This window comes from Panthera onca, chromosome F2 (assembly GCF_046562875.1).
Source record: "Panthera onca isolate mPanOnc1 chromosome F2, mPanOnc1 haplotype 2, whole genome shotgun sequence".
Lineage (NCBI taxonomy): Eukaryota > Metazoa > Chordata > Mammalia > Carnivora > Felidae > Panthera > Panthera onca.
The window spans coordinates 30,624,187-30,642,318 of record NC_138356.1 but is presented as its reverse complement, the minus strand read 5'-3'; the positions used below and the strand labels follow the sequence as shown (position 1 = coordinate 30,642,318).

Here is an 18,132-nt window from a genome sequence, read left to right as displayed (position 1 = left end):
TCTCCACACCATCCTCTCTCTTTAGGCCTCTTCTAATACCACCTGAGTGAATCTGATGACTGGACCAATTCTTTGAACTAGCACCACTCAATGAAAATTCTGAAGATTCCTGACTCCAGCTACTTGTGCACGGTACCCTTAGGACATGGAATACTTAGCAACTGGCATCCTCAGCTTTGGGATTTAGCTGCCATAGGTGATAAATCTCATTTATCATTTAGTTACATATCTTCATCTTTATGTATATCTCTATCTACACCCAAAGCCATAACCATCATCACATCTATACCACACACATGCTTATATCTGTATCTATATACATTTATACAGACCTATACCTATGCATTGTCTAAATTTAAGTCAATACATCCACCTGCATACACAACACTATGCTGTTGTAACATTTAGGTTGTAACAGCAGTTAAATGAGTTAACATATGTAGGTGCTCAATGAATATTTACTGAGTGAATGCAAAGTGCCCACAACATGTTAAGTTCTCAATAAAAGCTAGGCATTATTATTTGCATTCATTGTACTAAAGGTAGCAACAACTGAAAATCCCAACTTAAGCTTGTTTATCGATAAGTAAATTTATTATCTCAGAAAATTTTAAGATCAGAAGTAAACAGGTTCTAGATACAGTAAAATCAAAGGTTCAGTGATATCATCGAGATGCTTTACCCCTCTTCATTCTGCCATCCTCATATGGGGATGCATCATCCCAAAGTGATTCCCTTGCAGTTGCAAGATAACTGTGGATGGCAATCGGGACTCTGTGCCTCCTTGTTCATACCCAGTTGAAGAGAAGAAGAGAATATTTTCCCCAAGCATGGGAGTTACGTCTTTCCTTTTTCTCGGCCTTTCTTTTGGCCCTTCTCTTCACTTCCCTATGTGGCAGGCAGCCAAAAGTGGCTTCATCCAATTTAAGAATAAAGAAATTTCAAAAAGAGATTGACAGCTCACAGACCATCCAGGAAGCCTGGGGACAATGCAGCCAAGGAAAAAAAAAGCATAAAACTAGTCTTGTGAGGAAGCTGCTACCACTGAGCATTAGACTGTGTACCTTGGACCACCAACATGGAAGGCAGAGGAAAGGATTCATGTGATTAGCAACGCCTAGAGCATGTATCCATACGTTAGGAGCAAGGGAGGCTGAGAAAGCAGCTATCTGGCAGTTTAGCATTTTATAGTGGGAAGTCAACTCTGAACTCTCACTTAGATACATAAAGCAGGCATTCCCAGACACAGAGAGATTCAGATAGCTGGCAACCACTAAGGTCCACTATTGACAAAGCTATATTACAGGAGCACACAGCCACCCACATGGTATGGTTCTCCCTGGGGAAAAGAGACTTTGGGAACAACACTGAAAGGGCTTGCTCACCAAACTCTGTAACACTTCAGGATCCAAGCAAAAGTAAAAGAAGAGTTCTCCATTTCAAATGGCACCCTGCTGCACCGTGGGTCCCCAGTCCAACAGACAGGCAGCATTACTGGAAGACCTCCAGTTTGCATTCGTGGTATGAAGAATTTGACTCAAGAGACACTGAATTAATCTCTGTTAGTGGAAAGGATGGTGTGAGGCTGTCAAGGCAAGCATGACTCAGCCAGTGGCAAAAGCAGTGACAGCAACTCATCCAACGACGGTGACAGGGAGCAATAACCAGAACAGATTCCCTGGAGCACAGAAGGTACCCCTTGAGGACTCTAACGATATGTAGGAAAGAATTCCTTACAACGGAAAGGGAGCTTAAAATAAGCAAGATTTCGGTGCTAATGTTAAAATCCAAGGTCTCAGAGACATGTGGATCACACATGTGATTAAAGAAACAAATGACATCTTATTTCCTGGAATCGGAGCTCTTAGAAGAAGGAAAAGGAAGCAGTTTTGCTAACTGGTTTCCTTTTCCCTCCAACTGATCATGTGAGGCAGCTTTCCTGGAATGCTCTGCCACCCAGTTGGTTCAACGCTGTTTTCTTCTGGACATTCAAATCTCAGCAATCAAGACACGTTCTCAGAGACATCTGCTTTGATGCCTCAGTGTACAATTGCTGCACTTCTCCCTGGCCCCGGCCCAACCACTCTGATCATATTAGTTTATTTTCTTCAAAGAACATGAACCCAGCTAAATTCTTAAAACTTATTTCTTGTTTTGTTTATTGTCTGTCCCCATATAAACATTCACCAGAATGTGAACTCCAGGAGAAGAGTGGCTTTGCATATTACTGTTACTGACAAATACCTGTATGCGTAGGACAGTACCTGGCACGTACGGTAGGCACTCAACAAATACTTCCTGAATGAGCATGAGTATCTGGCTTCTCAGAGTTGAGGCTATTTGACACCATATAAAAATTAAAACTTTAGGGGCGCCTGGGTGGCTCAGTCGGTTAAGCCTCCAACTTCAGCTCAGGTCATGATCTCATGGTTCATCAGTTCGAGCCCCACATCGGGCTCTGTGCTGACAGCTTGGAGCCTGGAGCCTGCTTCAGATTCTGTGTCTCCCTCTCTCTCTGCCCTTCCCCTGCTTGTGCGCTCTCTCTCTCTCTTTCTGTCTCCCTCTCTCTCTCAAAAATAAATAAACATTAAAAAAATTAAAACTTTATGTCTACAAGTCTTTAATTCAATTCAAACAACTTTGTCTCTCATTGTTAAGCAGTCTCTATATAAAATCCTCAACACTTTATCTGCCTGGGATACACCTTTTCCCAACTACATTCCTCACTTCCCCTCCAGACACATACTTCACATGGTTAACTCCTTCCCAATGCCTCTGGTTTACACAGTCTTTCAATAAGGACTCTGAAAGAAGTGAAACATCAAAATCAATAATGCCAGAGAGTAAATCAGACTAACAACAGAGAAGCTGAGGATAGAACAGGCACAGGAAAACATTGGTTTATCAAGATCAATTATTTTAGGAGCGAAACCTAGGGTGCATACATTATACTAGAACTAGGTAATGGTCAAAGAGAAAAAAAGAAATGAAATTATTTAAGCTAGCTACCGTGGTGTGACATGGGATGAAGACCCCAGGAGTTCCTAAAACTAAACCCAAAGACTTTGTTTTCAACCAACGTCTTGCCAAGTGTGGCTCTTTGAGGGTCTGGGATCTACCTGTGGCAATGACAGAGAATGCATGGTATGGTAGAAATCTGAGCATGGGCTTTGAAGACAAATAGAACTAAGCTTGAGTCCTAACCTTGCCAACCAAGACAACCCCTCAGAGAGTAATTGTCCATATAAAAAGGACAAGCTCATCAGCCTTTCGGAGATGCAATCTGTAAAGTATCACTTATAATAGTACCTGTTTTGTGGGATTATTGTGAGGATTAAATAAATTATTGCACATAAAATCAATAGTGCAATTCTCTGCCCACAGTTAACTGCTGTTTATTCATTCAGCAAATATCTGCACACACTATTATTAATATTGTCTATCTTTAAGCTATCTAGTTGACTCAAGAGATAATAATAGTTATTGTTTGCCAGGCACTGGACTAAGCACTTAAGAAGCATGATAATTTTTATTTTCCACAACTATAGGAAATAGGAAAAAATATTATTGTTGCATGTTATGGATTAAAAAAAAGGTGGAAGTAATCCAAACAAAAGACCAGAGGTAACCTAGATGATTTAAGCCCTCCATGAAATGGTAAGAAGCTCACCTACAAGATGAGCAGGAATCCTGGTGCTGATGTAGGAGACTTGCTACTTCTTCCAAGGCTTTATTTTTCCCCTGAAGATGTTATCTTTTTTAGAAGGATCCCTTACACACTAGGATGTTGAAATTTGGCACTGTGACCTCAGAAAACAGAATTCCTTCCCCATATTTATACCAGGAGTTGGAGCATATCTCAAACATAATTAAGATACAGACTTAAACGTACAATAATATCGATTCATTGGTCTATTTAAATTCAGGAGTTTAGCTTTTTTTTTTCATTCTATTTTTGCTCAGCCTAATGCCTTTTATAGATCTTAGCACTGTTAACCAGGTTGTGATATTCGTTCAGTTATCTACTTCAGGTTTCAAATGACACACATAAATTTATCAAACATTAGACCTTAAGTGGACCTTAGAAATCATCTAATCCAGCAGTCTACAAATTACTCTGAACAAATGAAGGAATCCTTTCTCTTTAACCAAATGTTTCACTTTGTTTACAGAGCAAGTGTCATTTCTTTGAAATCAAATTCCACTGAGACTATGGATGCATTTGTTTGTTTTACATTAAGCCACCAAGCTAATCCAATGAGAAAACTTTGGATTTTCATTCATTTATTCATTCAGTTTGGCCCCATATATGCCAGAGTTTCTGCCAACCAGTGAAGAAGAAAAGGACACAGTCTCTGCTTCAAGGAGCACATGTTCTACTCAGGGAGGCAGACACACAGGGACAATCATATCCAATACAAGTAAGGCCACAGCAGAAGCTTGCAGGGGGAAGTGTGAGGCCATGCGTGAGGGGGTTTCACAGAAGCTTCTGGAATGGTGGTCACCTAGAAATGGGACTCAGAAATGGGATGAGAGAAGTAAGATAATTCCCAGGCAAAAGCAACAACAAATGCTAGCAAGAGAGAAAATGAAGAGCTCAGAATGGGAAATAATTGATATGGCTGGACTTTGAGATTCACTGCATGTGATAGGTACTCAATAAATGGCTGGTTTGTTGATTAACTAATTAATTAAACTGGAGGAAATAGGCTATAAAAGTAGATAGAAGTCAGTTCACGAAGGGGCTCATAGGCTGACTCAAAGAATTCGATTTTATTCCCTAAAATAGAAGTTGAAAATGCAAATGTCTGAAGGGATTTTATAGGAAATGTGAATAAGTGGGCCAGGTTTAAAAATGTATATATAGCAATTATGGGGACTATGCATGAAGTAACTGCCTTATTCAGGTACAATATAAGGTACTGTCAGCACACAGATCTAATATATGATCCTGGCCCTTAGGCTGCACATATAAATACATACACAAAATATAATGTGATGATTACCTCTACAATAGGATACAATAGGATCATTGAGGAGAGGCTTACTTAATTCCATCTGAGGAAATCATATAGGTTTTACTGATGAGATTCTATTTGAGACAACTTGAGGAATGAATATGAGCTCATCTTTCTACTTTTGGACTTTCAGTCCAATCACGTTGGTCTCCTCCTCACTGTCCCACAACACTCTACACTGCGTTAAGTCCTCTCTCAAGTCTTCGACTCTGTCTGGTGTCCCTTACATTCCTTCTTTACTTAACCAATTCCTGCCAACTGTTAAAGGCCCATTGCAGGCCTTCCTCATGCATAAAATCCAGGAAGACTTCCCAGGCATCAAATGTTAATGGAGAATGTACCAGAGGCAAGAAACTACTGGAGGGCTGAAAGACGTTAGGACCCAACAGAGTGTAGAAGTGTTGAGGAAAGGGTGTCTTATTATTATGTGTGATGAGAAGCTTACTAGTTTGAGACTCCAGGATTCATGGGGTCTGTGATTACAGGCAGATCTTTTAGCATGTTTTCCTCAGTAGTCTTACCTCTAAAATGGAGGCTTATCCCCATTATCTTTATGGTCTCTTTCAGTTCTAAAATTATAACCGTGATTTTGTGAAGGAATGTGATCTCTTTGTTGTATTTCCAGTAGGACTTCCACATCTGCCTTCAAATTTTTCTTTATATAATATGATGAGTAGAAATCATTAATCAATGGTAGTAGTACTGAAGAGGATCTTCTCTCTGCCATTATAAATGCCATATAATTCCTACCATAGATTTAGGTGATTCCATAAGTCACAGGTTAACCGCAATAAAGTTGGCTATTGTGTTCCCCTGTTACTACTTTGGTCACCACCTATTAATTTAAGAATAGATCACTTGTTAGGGTGCCTGGGTGGCTCAGTCGGTTAAGCGTCCAACTTCAGCTCAGGTCATGATCTCGCAGTCCGTGGATTCAAGCCCCACGTCAGGCTCTGTGCTGACAGCTCAGAGCCTGGAGCCTGCTTCAGATTCTGTGTCTTCCTCTCTTTCTGCCCCTCCCCCACTCACGCTCTGTCTCTCTTTCAGAAATGAATAAACATTAAAAATAAAAAAATAGAATAGGTCACTTGTGGTTCTTTCTCTGGACCCTTACAATTTCATGGCAGTGAGAAAATAGAAAATAGGTTACAGATCCTGAATATTAAATCACAGAAACACTGCCTATGAAAAAGAACATTCATGAATTAGGGAAGCCATGAGATTATGCCAAAATAGTAACTGAAAAGGAGTTGTTTTTTTATATTATTTTAGTTATTATAAATCTCTGAGAAAGAACTGTTTGCATTTTATCCACTTTTAAAATTCATATTTAGTTTGCCTCATTCCAACTTGCCCTATAAGTTGTACTTTTGGGTATGAGCAGAAGAAGCAACTCTGGCCAGGTATAAGCAAAAAGCAAATCTATTGAAAGTACACTAGGGTATCTCATGAACTCCAAGTAAAAGTCAAGAATGGGGGGAACCAGCTCAACTCTAGTGACCTCAGCAGTGGGACTTCACTGACCCTCTTACCATAGAATTTCCTTTATCTGACTTCACCTCCTATGATTTTCAGTCTGCATCTTCCTCCTACTTCTTTTAATTGCTAGGAGAAAGCATCCATTGGACACAATTTAGGTCAAATGTCCTCCTCAGACACAATCAACCATGACAACACATTGTAAGACTAACATATTACAAAGATGGCCACCAGGGGCCCAACCTTATAGAAGCAGAGAGTTCCAGAGAAGGGGGAAATGTGAGACTCTAAGAAGCCACCTCAAGAGATGTTTGCCTATTGCACATACTTTTTTCTGCTGTTCCTTTTTGTTTTTGTTTTTGTTGTTACCATTCTTCCCTCTCTCCCTAAACTCACCCCTTGCCCCATCATTACAAATATCTATACGACATTGTATAAAATTGTATCTAGAATGGGCTCAAAATATCCTGCTAGATGTATACATTTTACATAAAATTAAAGAAAGGGAAGGAAAATAGGCTGTTGTTACTCTGCAAACTAAAATGTATAGAAATCAATTTGCTTGTATGTGCTGTATACAGTCATCCAAACTTAACTAAAATATTGCACAGAGACTAACCATTACATATGCACTATGATGATGTGACTTTTACTCTGACAACCACAGGACATTCTTTCATGATTAGTAAAGACATTCAGGAGCCCAGAAATAAAACCATATTTACACAATCAATTAATTTACAACAAAGAAACCAAGAATATACAATGGAGAAACGATAGTCTCTTCAATAAATGGTGTTGGGAAAACTTGACAGCCACATGTAAAAGAATAAAACTGGACCACTATCTTACACCATACACAAAAATTAACTCAAACTGGATTAAAGACTTGAATGTAAAACCCGAAACCATAAAACTACTAAGAAAAAAAAAAAAAACCCAAAAAACAAAAACATAGGTGGTAAGCTCCTTGACATGAATCTTGGCAATGATTTTTTTGTAACCAGCCTCAAAAGCAAAGGCAACAAAAGCAAAAATAAACAAGTGGGCCTGTATCAAACTAAAAAGCTTCTGCACGGCAAAGGAAATTATCAATGAAATGAAGAGGCAATTTACTGAGTGGGAGAAAATATTTGTAAATCATGTGGGATTTGTTAAGTGGTTAATATCCAAAATATATAAAGAACTCCTACAACTCAATAACAACAACAACAAATCCAATTAAAAACAGGGCAGAGGATCTGAATAGACATTTTTCCAAATAAGGCATACAGATGGCCAACAGGCATATGCAGAAATATACTCAGTTATCACTAATCCTCATAGAAATGTACTGCAAAATCACAATGAAAGCAGGGGGATGGGGGAATGAGTTAAATAGGTGATGGGGATTAAGGAGTGCACTTGTGATGAGCACTGGGTGTTGTATGGAAGTCATGAATCACTATATTGTATATCTGAAACTAATATTACACTGCATGCTAACTGGAATTTAGATTGACCTAAAAATAAAAATAAAAAAAAATTAAAGAAAAACCACAGTGAGATATCACCTCACACTTGCCAGAATGGCTATTATCAAAAACACAAGAAATAAGGGCACCTGGCTGGTTCAGTCAGTAGAGCATGAGACTCTTAAGCTCGAGGCTCTGAGTTCAAGTCCTACACTGGGTATAAAAATTACTTTAAAAAATTAAACTATACTCATGCATTACTGAAAAAAAAAAAAAAGACAAGAAATGGCAAATGTCAGTGAGGATGTGGAGAAAAGGGAACTCTCATGCCCTGTTGGTGGGAATGTAAATTGGTGCAGGCACTGTGGAAAACAGTATGGACGGTCCCCTGGGTAGCTCAGTTGGTTGAGCGTCTTTTTTCTTTTTTTTTTTTTTTAAAGTTTATTTATTTATTTTTGAGAGAGCCAGAGACAGTGTGACTGGGGGAGGGGAAGGAAGAGGGAGAGAATCCCCTCTTAAAGGTGACACAAGCAAGCTGCACACTGACAGCACAGAGCCTGATGTGGGGCTCAAACTCATAAAACCATGAGATCATGACTTGAGTCAAAAACAAGAATCCTACACTTAACCAACTGAGCCACCCAAGTGTCCTGAACATCTGACTCTTGATTTCAGCTCCGTCATGATCCCAGGATTGTGGGATTGAGCCCCGTGTCAAACTCCGTGTTGAGCATGGAGCCTGCTTGAGATTCTCTCTCTTTCCATCTGCCCTTCTCTCCCACTCATGCTCTCTCTTAAGAAAACAAAACAAAACAAAACAAAACATGATAAGGGCACCTAGGTGGCTCAGTTGGTTGAGCATCCAACTTCAGCTCAGGTCACAATCTCATGGTATGTGAGTTCAAGTCCCACATCAGGCCCTCTACTGTCAGCACAGAGCCCACTTTGGATCCTCTCTCCCTTCTCTCTCTGCCCCTCCCCTACTCCTGTGCCAGCTCACGTGTGCATACTCTCTCAAAAATAAATAAATAGGGGCACCTGGGTGGCTCAGTCAGTTAAGCAGCCGACATTTGATTTTGGTTCTGGTCATGATCTCACGGTTTGTAAGTTCTGGCCCGCATTGGGCTCTGCAGTGACAGTGCGAAGCCTGCCTGGGATTCTCTCTCTACTTCTCTCTGCCCCTGTCTTTCCCTGTCTTTCCCTGTCTCTCTCTCTCTCTCTCTCAATAAATAAATAAACTTTAAAAAAAGAAAGTGTCTTTAAATAAACATTTTTAAAAAAATGAAAAAAAAAACAATATGGAGTTTCCTCAAAAAAATTAAAAATAGAATTACCGTACAATCCAGCAAATCCACTTCTGGATATTTATCCAAAGAAAATGAAGATACTAACTCAGTAAGTATGGACTCCCATGTTCACTGCAGCATTATTTACAATAGCCAAGATTTGGAAACAACTAAAATGTCTATCAACAAATAAATGGATAAAGAAGATGCACAGGATACTATGCAGCCATAAAAAAAGAATGAAATCTTGCCATTTGTGACAACATGGATGGACCTAGGAGGCATTATGCTAAGTGAAATAAGTCAAAGAAAGACAAATACCATATGATCTCACTTACATACAGAATACACATGGAATTTAAAAAACAAAACAAACAAAATGCTCATAGATACAGAGAACAGACTGGTGGTTGCCAAAGGTGGGAGGGGAGATGAGCAAAATGAGTAAAGGAAGTCAAAAGGTAAGGTATAAATTTCTAGTTACAAAGTAAGTCATGACAATATAATGTACAGTATGGTAACTATGACAACTAATACTGTATTGCATATTTGAAAGTTACTAAGAGGCACCTGGGTGGCTCAGTCGGTTAAGCATCCGACTTCGGCTCAGGTCATGATCTCACGGTTCATGAGTTCCAACCCCACGTCAGGCTCGGTGCTGACAGCGCAGGGCCTGGAACCTGCTTTGGACTCTGCGTCTCTGTGTGTCTCTCTCTCTGTCCCTCCCCCATTCATTCTGTGTCTGTCTCTCTCTCTCTCAAGAATAAATAAACATTAAAAAAATTAAAAAAAATTAAAAAAAGAAAGTTGCCAGGAAAGTAAATCTTAAAAATCCTCATCACATGAAAAAAAAAAAAACTTGGATCTATGTATGGAGATGATTGTAGTGATCATTTTCTCAATATATACAAATGTCAATTAATTATGTTGCACATGTGAAGCTAACATAATATGTAAATTATACCTTCAATTTAAAAAACTATTTCATTTTAGGGGTGCCTTGGTGCCTCAGTCGTTTAAGCATCCAATTTCAGTTCAGGTCATGATCTCACGGCTCGTTCTAGCCCCTCATCGGGCTCTGACCTAACAGCATGGAGCATGCTTCAGATTCTCTCTCTCTCTCTCTCTCTCTCTCTCTCTCTGCCCCTCCCCTGCTCACGTGCTTGCTCTTCTCTCAAAAATAAACATTAAAAAAATAATAAAAATAAATTATTTTATATTATAAAAAGATGTTCAGATTGTTTTCTGTAAGTAAAATGTAGACATTTATCAATACCAAATAGATAAAGAACACATGGTATCTATATCCTGTATGCTCCTTTCAATAATCCGTGAAGGAAGTTCTTCCTGGACAGTTTCAATAAACTTTTCTAGATCCTTCCTCCTCTTAACTGTGGTATTTGTACACCTTTGCTTCTTGAAAGTTTAATTTGTCTTGGCTTCCTTGATATTGGACTGTCAGGTTTTTCTCATCGTAAGTAACTTTTGCTACCACCTGCAGACCTATCCACAGGTGAAGGAATTACTCCAAGGTTCATTTTTTTCTTTTCTCTCTATACCCCTATTCACTTACAGAACCCATGAATATAACTGGCACTTCAGGGCCAAGACTGCCAACTCTATCCTGAAAACTACTTCATGTTTTAGTCTACTATTTCCATACAATTCTCTTTTTATGTCACACTCACACAAGAAGGGAAATATCAACCCAAAACCCTTATTACACCACAAACTATATTATCTTCCTATGGTCATTTTGAAATTACAACTATCAATTTCTCCCAGTCTTGGGAATGTTCCAAAACCTTAGAAATCAAGGGATGATCTTAGCTCCACTAATTTCAGAAAACAATTTATAATCTATTAGAACCAGCCCAAGCTAGTGATGACTACAAGTCCCAGGATGCAAAGCAGGAGCCTGGACCAATGCTGACTGTAGTTCCTCCACGGAACTGAAATCTGATCCCGTGTGCGGCAAACTAGGCGTCTTTGCCTCCATTTCTCAAAGTTAGTTTATAAAAATAAAGCTAGGGAAGAGAAAGTAGAATTCTTACCACAACACTAGGTCCAACCCAGCTGCCAAAGAGCCCTAGCCGCACGCACAATTCGAATTAGTGCCTCCGGGGGTAGGAGGGCTGAGGAGGAGGGAGAAAAAGCTCTTTGCGTGACGTCACTTCCTGGAGAGGCGGCCTGGATTGGCCCCTCCCTCCACCTCGCAGGGATCCTGGGCTCCGCGGCAGCCGGGTAAAGCCGGGCTGAGGCAGTGAGCGGCTGCTTCGGGGGACGGAAGGTCACGTGAGGCTTCTTGGTCCCGTGGGTGGAGACGAAAAGCTGCGGTTAAGGAGGGTCGGATTTAACCGTCACGGGGAAGCGCGCTCTACGGGATCGCGGAGGGGGCTGAGGTAGGGACGAGGCGGCGGGCGCTTTCCCGGGCGCTCTTTCGAGTGACACCTGCGCCCCCTTGGCTGGCGGGCGTCTGGCGGACTCCACCGGAGGGTGGACGGGCCCCGCAGGAACCTTCGGGCCACCCTCAGGCCACCGCCGACTCTGCCGCGCGTCTGGAGGCGCTGGCCTCGCGCGGGGCGGCGGAGTTGGGACCGTCTTGGGGCCCCTGGGAGCTCCGGAGAGCGGTGGGTCTTCCCACCCAATGAGCCGAAATCCCGTGGCCTGCTCACCCTGACAAGGCACTCCTGAGGTCGAGCTGCCCCTGGGTTCTCCACTTTTCCTCTCGCCACCCACTTCTCTCTCCTACCTCGTTGCTCAGGCTCGGGCCACCTCACCTGCCTAAGGTTTTTCCAGCATAGGACTAAGATGTCAGGCTTCGGAGCATCTCCATGCCAAGGCAAAAGTGAACACGCTATTAATGAGCCCAGTACGTTTTCTTAAAGTTTGGGTAGCGCTCACTTCTTTGCATGTCAGTGATTGTGCTGATACGCGCGTCCTTCCCCCAGCCCTGTGGCCTCAGGTAGGTAGTTGAGTAGCAAGGGGCAGGGCTATCCCACGGGCTTTGAAAAGGATAAGATTTCAGACTTTTATTTACTTCTTGGGAGTGTGGGGGGAGCATCAGGCAGAACCGAGGAGCAGTGAATCAGCAACTCGAGTTTCTTGAAACTTTGATGATGAGGAAGGTTGCCCAGAGCCACGTGCTGGATTAAAAATCTTACATCAGCATCTTTTCCAAGCCCAAGCAGCTCCATTCCTACCTTTCTCACTAGTAGAGTTGCATAGATGTAGTTAAGATAGGCAGACCCTTTGTTATGTGCCATTTCACAGGTCTGTAGTTATTACAGTTTCTTAGTTTATTATTTAACAACTTAGTGGTAAACCTTTTCTTCATTGTATGAGATTATTCTGAGACAAGATAAATTGGTCCTTTTGACAACAGATTATTGAGTATGAGTTGTAAAGATTTGTTGACTACCCTCAGTTTTTAGCATAGCAGGATTACTGATGATCTGGAGACTGAAGAACATTTTCACTTTCAACCTTTTCATATTTTAGGATATAAGTTTAATGTTCATTGGGTTTTATTTGATTAGTTTAAATTGACCAGGAGTTTTTCCAGTACATTTCATCCTGTATTTAGTAAACTAAAATTTTAAGAGCAGTTGATGTTTGCTTTGTAACATCTAAGCTTCTGGTTCACTGTTATTACTCAGGGTAATTCTTTAGAGTTTTGCTAATTAAATCAAACGGAATTATGAATAACTCTCCTCCCTTTCTTTTCTTCCCTCCTTCCCTCCTTGTATGTAGAACTGTCAGGACCGTAAGGAGACAATAAAGTTTCAGAAAGGGCTTTACCACTCGTCCTGTTTCCAACTCTTCTATGTAGGTGAAATCACGTTAAAATGAACATTACAGAAATCTATCACAAGGAAATGAAGTAGAGATTAAAAAGAACCTGTAGTATGAAAGTCAAGAAAAAGACTGGAGTAGTTTTACTCTCTTTACCTTGCAAATGAGAGTCCTTAGAGATGATAGTTTGGGATTAAAGAAAGAGGTTTGGGGCATGTTTTCATTCCACATAAAGTAACCGAGTGTCACAAAATCAAAAGAAATGAATGTGAACATTCTGGGGGTTTTGGGGATAACATTCCAAATTAAAGACTAACCTTCAATATGTTCTTCTCATTTTTAGATAGTGAATTCCCAAGAAGAAAATAATGGATTTCATATTAGTTATTCTCTAAATGTTTGGACTCAGCAGCGTATAGGTTTGTTGCAAAAGCTAAAAGAAGATGGCAACTCCTTATGTCCCAGTTCCTATGCCCATAGGGAACTCTGCTTCCACTTTTACAACCAACAGAAACCAAAGAAGTTCTTCTTTTGGGAGTATCTCAACAAGTTCAAACTCTTCCAAAGGCCAGTTAGAGGACTCAAATATGGGTAATTTTAAACAGACAAGTGTACCTGATCAAATGGATAGTACTTCATCTGTCTGTAGCAGTCCCCTCATTAGGACTAAATTTACAGGTGCAGATTCTTCCATTGAGTATTCTACTAGACCAAGAGAAAGTGAGGAACAAAATCCTGAAACAGTGTGTTTGGAAGATAGACCTTCTACACCTACTATATTGGGTTATGAGGTGATGGAAGAAAGAGCTAAATTTACCGTGAGTATTAACTTCTTTTGTACGTCAGTAGAAAGTGAAAAATTGGGTTTAATTGTTACCTATACTTGTAATTTCTTGAACATAAAATTCAAGTGTCAAGTGGTTTTTACAACTCTAAATACTGTCATGCTGTAGTAAACCTTTGTTTTATTTGAATGAATTTTCACAAACGAGAAATTTCTGTGAAATTAGCACACAGATCAAGAAACAGAACAAGCATCCAAAATGCACCTCCCCCATGCTCTTTGTCAGTCAATACCCACTCTTCCTGATAGCCTGCATTAATTTTGCCTATTTTTGTACTTTATGTAAATGGAATTGCAGAGTATGTACTCTTTGAAGTGTGGTCTTTTCAATTTTGTGTTTGTAAGATTTATCCTTAAACTTGCGTGTAATTATAGGTAGCTCATTTTTGTTACTGATCGTATTCCTTTTTTGTGAATATACTACAATTTATTAAACCATTCTACTGTTGAAGCATTTGTAGAATTTCCAGTTTGGGGCTGTTACAAATGCTACTGCAATGAACCTTTTGGTACTTGTCCCTCAGTAAACACATGTACACATTTCTGTTTGGTATCTGCCCAGGAGTAAAACTGCTAGATTATATGCCTAGCTTTAGAAGATATTGATGAGGGGCGCCTGGGTGGCGCAGTCGGTTAAGCGTCCGACTTCAGCCAGGTCACGATCTCGCGGTCCGTGAGTTCGAGCCCCGCGTCAGGCTCTGGGCTGATGGCTCGGAGCCTGGAGCCTGTTTCCGATTCTGTGTCTCCCTCTCTCTCTGCCCCTCCCCCGTTCATGCTCTGTCTCTCTCTGTCCCAAAAATAAATAAAAAACGTTGAAAAAAAAAAAAATTTAAAAAAAAAAAAAAAAAAAAAAGAAGATATTGATGAACAGTGTGCCAGAGTGGTTGTACTAATTTATACTCCTGTAAGCAGGGTATGAGAGTTCTAGTTACACTACATTTTCCCAATGTGTGGTATTTTTCATCTTTTTCATTTTACCTATTCTGGTGGATAGAGTAATATCACATTATGTTCTTAATTTGCATTTTTTAAATGGCTAGTTAAATTGAAGATGTTTTTGGCCATTGGATGGATAGCCAAAACATTCCTGTTGTGAAGTATTTGTTCCAGACCTTTATTCCTTTTTCTTTGGGAAAGTTTTTTCCACTTGAATTATAGTTTTCTCTGCATTTTGCACATAAGTTTTTTCTTACAGCATGCATTGTGTTATCTCTCACTCTGTGGCTTGCCGTTTCACTTTCTTAATGATGCATTAGATAAACAAAAGTACGTAGTAATAAATATGCTTTATTAATTTATTAATATGCTTTATATATACTATACAAATATAAATATCTTAATACTTGTTCTTTTAGGGTTAACACTTTTTTTTAACTTTTCTTTTTAATGTGTTTTTAATTTATTTTTGAGAATGAGAGAGACCGAGCACAGGCATGGGAGGGGCAGAGAGAGAGGGAGACACAGAATCTGAAGTAGGCTCCAGGCTCTGAGCCCCACATGGGGCTTGAATTTGTGAACCATGAGATCATAACCTGAGCTGAAGTCAGATGCTTAACCAGCTGAGCCACTCAGGCATCCTAACACTTTTAAAATCTACCTATTCCCAGCTTACAAAGATGTTGGCCTATGTTTTCTTCAAAAACTTTATTGTTGGACCTTTCACATTTAGATCTGTAAAGCATCTGGAATTGATTTTTGTCTGTGGTGTGAGATAAGGGTCAAGACATTTTTTTCCCTTCAATATAGGATAAAGTAATCCGGTTTTTATTGAAAAGACGACTCTGTCTACATTTGCACAGTTGCTTATGTCATAAATCAGGCAATCATGAACATATGGGTTTCTGTGTTCCATTTTTCCTTCATTTACCAATTCCACATTGTCCTTAATTACTAATGCAGTATGAGAGGACTGGCTACCTGCTGTCTTAAGTAGTCTAGCTTTGTTCTTCAAGACTGTCTTGGTTATCCTTGGCTCTTTGCACTGCAGTTGTATCGAATCTATAGACTGGAGAGAACTGACATCTATACACCACTGAGTCTCTGCATCTATGAGCCTAATCCATACACGGAAGTCATTAACTTCTTTTAATGTTTTGTACTTTTCAGAGCAGAGGTCTTTCATTTTTAAGTTTTTTTTTTTTTTTCTTTTTAAGTAATCTCTATACCCAACGTGGGACTCAAACTCACAACCCCAAGATCAAGAGTCACATACTCTACCAACTGAGCCAGCCAGGTGCCCCTAGTTTTATTTCTGAATACTGAGAAATATGTTGTTTGATGTTCTTGATACCTTGTTTTGTTTTCTTTTTGTTAATTGCTAGTTTATATGTTATGGTCTTGTGTGTCGATGTGTTTCTGTATCTGGAGACCTTGCTGAATATACTTATAATTGAAATAGTTCTTCTTGGATTTTCTTGATACAAAGTTTTTATGTTTACTTCAACATTTCATGCTATAAACCTATGACAGTATAGTAGGACCTCCAAGAAAAAAGTTGTTGTGATAACTTTTTTTTGTTATTAGGGATTTTTGTTGTTAGGGATATGTTTAATTTTTTTTTAAGTTTTTTATCAGTATAGTTGACACACAGTGTTATGTTTGTTTCAGGTGTACAACATAGTGATTCAACTTTTCTACACATTATGCTATGTTCACCATAAGTGTAGCCACCCTTTGTCACCACACAACACTGTTGCAGTGTCATTGACTATTTTCCTTATGCTGTACCTTTTTCCCATGACTTATTCATCCATAACCGGAGACCTGTATCTCCCTTTACCCATTTTGCACTTTCACCTACCCCTCTTTCCTTCAACAACCATCAATTCTCTATATTTATAGATCTGATTCTGCTTTTTGTTTATTCATTTGTTTTGTTTTTTTTAAATTCCACATAGTGATATCATATGCTATTTGTCTTTCTCAGTCTGACTTATTTTGCTTAGCATAATACCCTCTAGGGTTCATCCATGTTGTCACATACAGCAAGATCTCATCCTTTTTTATGGCTGTGTAATATTCAGTTTTGTATATGTGTCTATTTGTATGTCTATATATGTGTGTGTATGTGTTTATATACACACCACATCTTCTTTATCCATTCATCTATTAGTGGACACTTAGGTTGCTTCCATATCTTGGCTACTATAAATAGTAATGCTGCAGTAAACAAAGGGGTATATCTTTTTGAATTATTGCTTTCATATTCTTTGGGTAAATACCCAGTATTTATGGTAATTCTATTTTTAAATTTTTGAAGAACCTCCATACTGTTTTCCACAATGACTGTACAAATTTACATACCCACCAACAAATGCACAAAGGTTCCTTTTTCTCCACATCTTTGGCAACACTTATTATTTCTTACCATTTTTATTTTAGCCACTCTGATAGATATAAGGTGATATCTCGTTCTGGTTTTGATTTGCATGTCCCTTATAGTTAATGAAGTTGAACATCTTCTATTCATGTGTCTATTTGTCAGCTGTATGTCTTCTTTGAAAAAATATCTATTCAGGTCTTCTGCCCATTTCTTTTTAATGTTTATTATTTATTTTTGAGAGACAGATTACAAGTGGGGGAGGTACAAAGAGAGAGGGAGACACAGAATCCAAAGCAGGCTCCAGGCTCTGAGGTGTCAGCACAGAGCCCGATGCGGGGCTTGAACCCATAAACAGTGAGATCATGACCTGAGCCAGAGTCAGACGCTTAACTGACTAAGCCATCCAGGTGCCCCATAATACCCATTTTTAATTGGATTACTTGTGGGTATTCTTGATGTGGAGTTGTATAAGTTCTTTATATATTTTGGATATTAGCCCCTTATCAGATACATTGTTTGCAAATAATTTCTACCGTTCAGTAGGTTGTCTTTTAGTTTTTTTGATGGTTTCCTTCATTTTGCAAAAGCTTTTTATTTTTATGTAGTCCCAATAGTTTATTTTTTCTTTTGTTTCCCTTGCCTTGGGAGACATATCTAGAAAAATGTTGCTAAGGCTGATGTCAAAAAATTTGTTGCTTGTATTCTCTTTTTTTATTGTTTCAGGTCTCACATTTAGGTCTTCAATCCATTTTGAGTCTATTTTTGTGTAAGGTGTTAAAAAGTGATCCAGGTTCACTTTCCAGTTTTCCCAGCACCATTTATTAAAGAGACTGTCTTTTTCCTATTGTATGTTCTTGCCTCCTTTGTCATAGATTAATTGACTGTATAAGTAAGCATGGGTTTATTTCTGGGCTGTCTATTCTATTCCATTGAT

At 39.3% G+C, this 18,132-nt stretch overlaps 1 protein-coding gene and 1 long non-coding RNA gene across 13 annotated transcripts in view; one reads left to right on the top strand and one right to left on the bottom strand.

Moving 5' to 3' along the window:
• LOC132664239 (uncharacterized) overlaps positions 1-11,420 on the bottom strand; it is a 307,601-nt gene extending 296,181 nt beyond the window's left edge. For 6 of the 7 annotated variants that reach the window (XR_009603535.3, XR_013553569.2, XR_014136545.1 and 3 more), the window contains exon 1: positions 11,292-11,420. This is a non-coding gene — a long non-coding RNA (uncharacterized LOC132664239). The remainder of the gene's footprint in view (positions 1-11,291) is intronic. The other variant, XR_014136546.1, reaches the window with a different exon arrangement.
• A 19-nt stretch (positions 11,421-11,439) lies between these two features.
• Positions 11,440-18,132, top strand: part of SNX16 (sorting nexin 16) — a 45,322-nt gene continuing 38,629 nt past the window's right edge. Inside the window, exons 1-3 of one of the 6 annotated variants that reach the window (XM_060610806.3) lie at positions 11,488-11,639; positions 13,376-13,623; positions 13,711-13,850. In XM_060610806.3, the coding sequence (XP_060466789.1) occupies positions 13,476-13,623; positions 13,711-13,850 (288 nt within the window). In that variant the 5' untranslated portion in view covers positions 11,488-11,639; positions 13,376-13,475. The other 5 variants (XM_078441872.2, XM_060610802.3, XM_060610803.3 and 2 more) reach the window with 5 other exon arrangements.